This window comes from Humulus lupulus, chromosome 3 (assembly GCF_963169125.1).
Source record: "Humulus lupulus chromosome 3, drHumLupu1.1, whole genome shotgun sequence".
Classification (NCBI taxonomy): Eukaryota; Viridiplantae; Streptophyta; class Magnoliopsida; order Rosales; family Cannabaceae; genus Humulus; species Humulus lupulus.
This window is the reverse complement of record NC_084795.1, coordinates 69,590,306-69,598,562: the sequence shown is the minus strand read 5'-3', so window position 1 is coordinate 69,598,562 and position 8,257 is coordinate 69,590,306. Positions and strand designations below refer to the sequence as shown.

General features: G+C 34.4%; 1 protein-coding gene across 1 annotated transcript; it reads left to right on the top strand.

Annotated features, from left to right (window-relative positions):
* LOC133824320 (uncharacterized) lies at nt 1–6,352 on the top strand. The gene is made up of 5 exons (XM_062257197.1): nt 1–91; nt 2,614–2,782; nt 4,721–4,976; nt 5,192–6,038; nt 6,090–6,352. The coding sequence occupies exons 1-5, from the start codon at nt 1–3 to the stop codon at nt 6,350–6,352; spliced, it is 1,626 nt and encodes a 541-aa protein (XP_062113181.1).
* Nucleotides 6,353–8,257: the final 1,905 nt, after the last annotated feature.

Genomic DNA, 8,257 nt, shown 5'->3' with positions numbered 1-8,257 from the left:
ATGCTATCGTCTAATGTTCCTGTGTCATCTTCACTGAAATCTGTTGCATCCAGTACTGGGATTGTTCCAACAGAATGGACACAGTCAGCAGGTAAATCCAATGGAAAGTTTGAAAAATTAATTCCAATCTGTCATTTTTGTGGTAGGAAGGGTCATATTCGTCCTAAGTGTTTTACTCTTATGAATTTTGCCAAAAATGAATATTTTGAGAAATTCAATTATTTTGATAATTTCAAAAGAGTAAAAAAGGAAAATGTTCAATAAAAAAAATATGGATAAAAAAGAGTAATTGTTTTGCTGGTTGTACTAGTGAATATGATAGATATGCTTCTTCATATTTTTGGTATTTTGACGGTGGTTGTTCAAGACACATGACAGGTGACAGGTCTATTCTTACAGACATAAAACCTATGCATTGTGGATCTGTTACTTTTGGGAATGGAATTGGAGGTAATGTTCTTGGAATTGGTACTCTTAACTTTGAAGGGTTGCCTAGATTCAAAAGAGTGTTACTTGTGGAAGGACTTAAAGCTAACTTGCTTAGCATAAGTCAAATTTGTGATCAAGGTTATACTGTTAACTTTGATAAAGAGAATTGTTTTGTTTTAAACAAGAATGGTGAGAATGTTCTTGAAGGTTTTAGATCTAGTGACAATTGTTACACTCTTCTGCCTTCTATTATGTGTCTATCTGTTGTGAGTAATAACACTGATGTGTGGCATGCTAAACTTGGTCACATAAATTTCAAAACTTTGAAAAAATTGTCACAGGCAGGGATTGTTCGTGGTTTACCTAAGCTAGGTAGAGAATTTGATGGTAAGTGCAAGAGTTGTCAACTTGGTAAGCAATTAAAAATTACACATAAAAGTGTTTCTGACATAAGCACTTCGAAAGTTTTAGAATTGCTTCACATGGATCTTATGGGTCTAATTCAAATTGAGAGTTTAAATGGGAAAAGGTATATTTTTGTTTGTGTGGATGATTTTTCTAGATATACTTGGGTGGATTTCTTGAAAGAAAATTATGGTACTTTTGATGCATTTAAAACTCTTTGCTTAAAATTAAAAGTTGAAAAAGATTGCAACATTGGAAAAATTGTTCGTATAAGAAGTGATCTTGGTAAAGAGTTTGAGAATTCTGTCTATGATGATTTTTGTAAGTCTGTAGGTATTTCACATGAGTTTTCAGCTCCCAAAATACCTCAACAGAATGGAGTTGTAGAAAGGAAAAACCGCACTCTTCAAGAAATGGCTAGAGTAATGCTAAATAACAAAAAATTGACTAAACGGTTATGGGCATAAGCAATTAACACTACTTGCTATATCATAAACCGTGTTTTTCTCCGTCCAGGTACATCTAAAACATCTTATGAAATTTGGAAAGGTAAGAAACCAAGTGTGGCTTACTTTCATGTTTTTGGATGTGTTTGTTACATTTTGAGAGATAGAGAAAATATTGGTAAATTTGATGCTAAGAGTGATGAAGGTGTTTTTATTGGATACTCCACTAAAAGTAGGGTTTATCATGTGTATAACATGAGAACCCAAACTGTAATGGAGTCGGCTAACGTTGTTATTGATGATGCCAGGGATTTTTCTGAGTTTTCTACTGAGGAAGAAATTGATAGGTTTATTGATGAACCTATTGAAAAACACGAAGAAGCTTTTGTCAGTGATACTACTGTTGCAACGTCTAGTCCATCTGTTCCAACAGATCACGAATCCGATGAAATAGATTCTGGACAAACAGAAAAGAAATTTCCAGATATTATTTCGGATGAAGTCCAAAAGAAGCCATCAACCAGAGTTAAATTAAATCATCAACAAGATTTAATACTTGGAAATCCAAAAGGTAGTATGGTAAGAAGAAGAAGATTTAGTAATGTTGTTCAATTTGTTTGTTTCTTATCTTTAATTGAGCCTAAAAATGTGAAATAAGTTTTAACTGATGAAAATTGGATTAAAGCTATGCAGGAGGAATTGGAACAACTTTTTAGAAACAAAATGTGGATTCTTGTGCCAAGACCGTTGCATACCAATATTATTGGCACAAAATGGATTTTCAAGAATAAATCTGATTAATTTGGTACAATTGTGCGAAATAAAGCAAGATTAGTGGCACAAGGGTACACACAAGTGGAAGGAATAGACTTTGATGAAACATTTGCACCTGTTGCAAGACTTGAATCAATTAGATTATTATTGTCTATTGCTTGTTTGATTGATTTCAGGTTGTTCTAAATGGATGTCAAATCCGCATTTCTCAATGGGATCTTGCATGAAGAGGTATATGTTGAACAACCCAAAGGGTTTGAAGATCCCCATGCACCTGATCATGTTTACAAATTGGAGAACGCTCTATATGGTTTGAAGCAAGCCCCTCGGGCTTGGTATGAGAGACTCTCTCAATTTCTTGTTTCTCATGGATACAAAAGGGGTGGAGTAGATAAAACTCTGTTTATCAAAAATATTAAATCTAACATAATTATTGCTCGGATTTATGTTGATGATATTGTGTTTGGTTCTACTTCTGACAATGAGGTGCAGGTATTTGTGAAACAAATGAAAGAGGAGTTTGAAATGAGCATGGTGGGAGAATTGACCTATTTCTTAGGTTTGCAAGTCAAGCAGTTAGATGAAGGGACATTTGTTTCTCAAAGCAAATTTGCTAAGAACTTGGTCAAAAAGTTTGGACTTGAAAGTTCAAAGTTTGCCAAAACACTAATGGGAACAACTGTGAAGTTATCCAAAGATGAAAATGGTGTCAAAGTTGATCCTACACTGTATAGGAGTATGACTGGTAGCCTTCTTTATCTCACTGCTAGTAGACCTGATTTGAGTTATAGTGTTGGTGTGTGTGCCAGGTACCAAGGAAATCCCATGGAGTCTCATGTTGCACCTGTCAAAAGAATCATTCTATATGTTCATGGGACTATTGATTATGGTATTTGGTATTCAAAAGAAACTAACTCTAATCTAGTGTGTTTTAGTGATGCTGATTGGGCAGGTAACACTGATGACAGAAAAAGCACTAGTGGAGGATGCTTCTACTTGGGAAATAATCTAGTTTCTTGGCACAGCAAGAAACATAATTCTATTTCACTTTCAATAGCTGAGGTCGAATACATTGCGACAGGAAGTTGTTGTGCACAACTTTTGTGGATGAAGCAAATGATGATGGATTATGGGTTTGATCTTGACATTTTAAATATTTTTTTGTGATAATACAAGTGCAATTAATATTTCAAAAAATCCTGTGCAACATTCACGTACTAAACATATTGATATTCGTCATCATTTCATAAGAGAATTAGTTGAAAATAAAGTTCTTGTCTTGGAATATATTGAAACACATAAACATATTGCTGATATTTTTAATAAAGCTCTTGATTCGGTTCGCTTTGATTTCCTCTGAAAATCTTTGGGGGTTTGTTCACTATAAATTTTCTTGTTATTGTGTTGTCACTCTTGATAAAAAATGTGTTGTTTAACTTTAAGAAAATTGTCAATTAATTTGAAAATTTTATTGTGTGTCAAACTAGATAATCTGACTTGTGTTTATGAGCTTTTAGTTGTATATTTTTGAGAGAAAAATAATCAATTTCTCCTAGGCATATTCGAGTAAATCAATCAATGTTTAATGTTTGAGCTTCCTTTTGTGTAGCATTGTTTCAAGCTCATGTGCAAGAATAGAGCTACCTACATCAGTGTGTGAAAGCCGTCTTTTGAGTAAGTTTGAACTTTGTATTTCGGAGTTATAAAGAGGATACGCTACCATAGAAAAGGGCTACCACTGGTGTAGTGTGACAACGTCTTCATGGGTTACAATTATTTACGATTTCGAAAAAGACTTATTTGTCATTGGGCAATGTTCCCTTGCATACACTATCACACACTTATGCTTGAAACTATGCAAGAAAAATTGTACACAGTTTGAAATAAAAAAAAAATGTGTGTAAGACTCATACATGTTGACTGATTCACTTAAGAATATGTGTTTGTGACTGAATTGTGCATTATTTCTCTCGAATATTCTTTCTAATATTTTTTTATTTTCACAAGTGTTCTTATCCATGGTATTCACTAACATTTATTTTCAGTTGCTTGATTTTATTATTTTCAGGATGACTCTCTTTGATCAAAGCACATTTTTTTTTGTTGGGTTTTATTTTTGTGCCTTTTCATACAATATATATATATATTTGAATGACAAGGAAATTCATGGTGGACCGAATCTTTTTGGTAATTTGTGAAATTGGCATTTATTTTGTGTGATTTAATATATTCTTTGTCTCCAAGGAATTTATTTTGTCCACTTTCTTTATTTGGAATACCATGATTTGTCTCTTTATTGTTTTGTACTTTGTTTAGCATTTTTTTAATAAAGAAAAAATATAAAAAAGGGGAAAAGTTCAATAAGAAGATTGTGTGGGGTTTTTTGTTACCTTTTTAGTGTTGGCATTCTCTATTTATTTTATTTCCTGGGTAAGTTTGTTATCTTGATCGTGTGTCTTAAGGTTTGTTTCATTTTATTTTTATTTTAAAAAAAATAAAAAAAAGGGAAACCTCTTTTTGCCATGGGTGTCCTAAATGGGAAAGTTATGTCCTTAAAAAGCTTGTCACCACCCATTTTCTCCTCACCCACGATCCCTCTAAGCCTCTTCTTCTTCTTCTTCTTCTTATTTTTTTTCTCATTATTTTTGTAAGTGTTTGCTTTTCAGAGAAGGAACAATGGTGAAAACTCGTGGAGCTTCCTCTAAGAAGACCCCTGCTTCTCAATCCAGAAAGGTGCCCTCTCCGTCGCCTCCTCCATCTGTGTCAACGGCACCTCCATCTGCTCCAGCACCAGCAACATCTATTGGGAAAACTCCCAAATCCAAGGCACGCAAGAAGGTGTTTTCCCTCTCTACTGAACACCCCATGGTGTTTCCAGATATCACGACTGATATTGTCGAAATCGCACCACCATCTGAAGTGGTGGTGCCTTCTTGAGCCAAAAACCTTTCTCCTTTTCCGATTGAATCGTCTCTAGCAGCTAGGGCAAAATCCAAATCTGTTTCATCCTTTGCCAAAGCTGTTGCTGCTGGGTTACTCAAGCTACCCATGAAGCCGACCAGACCAAGAAAAACTTTGTGGCTCCCAAAAGGAAATTGGGGTTGGAATCATCTTCATCTCCTTTGACTCCTGCCTAGAAAAGATTGAAGGCTCATCCCCCTTCTCCGTCTTCCTTTGAATCTGACCCCGAGGAAGCGAAATCTGAGTCTGAAGCAACCCATGATACCACCTTATCTGATGAATCTGTTCCTGACAATGCTGAATCAGAGGCTGAGTCTGATGAGCCAGAACAAGAAGACATTGTCCCCTCTGAACAAGAAGCTGAATCTGACACAGAGCCAGTTGCAACTCCATTGTCATCCAAGGCTAAAGGCAAGATACCTATTTCTGATTCTACACCATCTCTAAAACTCTCAAGTGTAAATTTCAAACCTTATTCTTCTACTTTTTGTTATAACGACAATGCTCGTGATATGGTTCTCTATGCTCAAAGGAAATTTCTCATTGAGAGAAATTATGTCTTGAGTGATCATCGACCTTATGGTGTGCTAACAGTGCTTCAAGATCGAAAATGGACAGGTTCTTTGGTTAAATTTACTGGTTTTATGGATAGAATAGTCAAGGAATTCTATGCTAATCTTACTAATGAAATTATTGAACCTAAATCTCCTCTGTATTGTAAAGTGTTTGTTAGGGGCCATTGGTTCTCTTTTTCCCCACAAGATATTTCCCATGCTTTGCATCTTCCTCTTGATGTTGAGGATGATGATGATCTTGCCTCTCTTGACAAGGATGCGGTTATCACTGAATTAGTAGGGCAAAAAATGGTATGGCCATCTAATACAGTTATCTCGGTCGCTAATCTCACCTACACTTATGCTGTTCTCCATAAGTTTACCACAACAAATTGGAAACCAACTTCTCACACCGCAACTATCTCATTTGACATGGCTTCTTTTTTGTACAAAGTGGGGACCGGAATTGGTATAAACTTGGCTATGTTTATCTATGATCAAATCATTGGATTTTGAAAAGGTAATAGGAGAAACTTGAATCTTCCTTTTCCTCAAGTTATTTATAAAGTGTTGAGTATGCAGAAAAAAGATCTCCAGCGTGATCAAGAAGACTTGGTGGCTCCCACTACTGCTACTTCCTACAAAGCCTCTGCTCCAACTACTGAAGCCACTGATGTTCCATCAACTAAGAAAGTCAAGCCTCAATCTCTGAAGTTTGCCTCGGATGACATTCCTCTTGAATCCTCCTCTGTTCCCACAGATTCAGGACCTGTTGCTACATAACTAGCTGCTGTTCGAGCCTCTGTTGATTCTTTGGCTGCTCGAGTGATGACGATTGACGGATTGCAATGTTCTGTGTTTGATGCTGTCCAAACTCTGTCCAAGGATCCAGCCGTTTAGTTTTAATTTTTTTTTTCTTTTGTCCTAAGAACATTGATACTTTCTTTTGTCTTTTGTTTTATGTTTCTTTGGCTTCTTTAAAAGACACAAAGGGGGAGAGTAGACTTCCAAAAACCTGCTTTGTTTGTTATGTTTAACTCTGGACCTTCTTATTTTGAGGGGGAGTTAAGTCTTAGTTTCTTTATATGTTTGTTATAAGTTAATGCATGTTTGCAGGGGGAGTTTTTTTTCTCTTTACTTGTAACTAACATTTGTGTTGCAGGTTTTTTGAATTAATTTTGTTTATCAAATTGCCAAAGGGGGAGATTGTAAAATCCTTTATTGGCATATTTGATCAAATTGACAAATTAATTAAAGATGTATTTTCGAAATATATTGTGTGGTATTTTCGAATTGGTTTGGTGTGAAATGTTTTCTAAAATCAGCTTATTCTACATATGTTAATAAAATAAATATATATAATTTCCTATAAAAGATTATCTTGTCTTAACTTTTGTATATATGAAAATTATTGGTATTTATTTTAATTTCGTGATCTGATTGTCCAGAAACCGTGTACAACTTGCAGAAATAATGTATATATTGTTTCCTTATTTATTTAAGGAAACTGGGTTTAAAAAATTGTCCAGGTTCAATGAATCTGTTTGAACGGATTGATAGTCTGTTTGAACAGATTCTGACTAACCTGTTTGGGAATATTTTCTATTTATTGGCTGATTGGTTTCTGATTTGTTTTCCACGACCTAAAAAGATTTTAAAGTGTATATAATCATCCTTAGGTCATTGATTTTTGATCATCTCTCTTGGTGTATTATTTTCCAAATATTTTCAAGTTTTAGAGAGACTTTTTTATTATGTGAAGAACTTGAGTTCAGCAAGTTCTTAGTGGTTTATTATAGTGTACTTCTGTATTATTTTCTTTGTGCTAATTGTGCAGGTAGAACACACTTGGACATTGTTCATCAAACTTTGTGAGAAGTCTTGCTTGTGAGTCACTTTTCGGGAGGAAAAGTACAAGTGTTATGATTTGAAGGGAGTTCAAGATCTTAGCACTTTAGAAATTTGATTAGGAGTTTAGATTACAACAGTTGCGACAAATTCAAGAAGGAGTCTTTATTTGTATAAGTCAATTTGGTTTTGTAATCAATTAGATATTCTTCTAATAAATTTCATTATCTGGGCGTGACCCCGTGAACTAGTAGCAATCTGCAAAGATTGCTGATACCACATATAATTTCGTGTGTTCTTTACTTTATGTTCGTTTTCATCTTCTGGTGATAAAACTGTTTAAACATATCTGGTTTCTGTTCAAACAGACTCTGTGTCCATTTAAACATTTTTGTAACAATTCAGTAATTAATTATTTAATTTGAATAATTAAGTTGGTAATCATAAAAAATGGAATTTCAATTAGTGTGGTGGTGGTGTTGGTAGTGTCGTGAGGTGAGAGAGAGTGAACCGAAAGAGAGAGAGGGGGAAGAGAGAAGAGATGGGAGTATTTTGGGTAGAGTGTCAAAAAATGATATTATTTTCAAATATTTAATATGTCTAACATATTTTTTAATTAGCACCCAATATAATGTATAGAAACTTAAATTTCCCAGTATATAATATTTATGTTATATAAATATATTTATTTTAATAAATTTTTTATTGGCTGCGTTATGAATTTATGCGTACCCTTCCGCACCATGTCCTAAAAGCTCTAAAGAGAGTAAAAAAGATCTATTTGATTTAATTTGCTGGTATTAGCTACTTCAAACTTTCGGATTTAATATTACATTACAG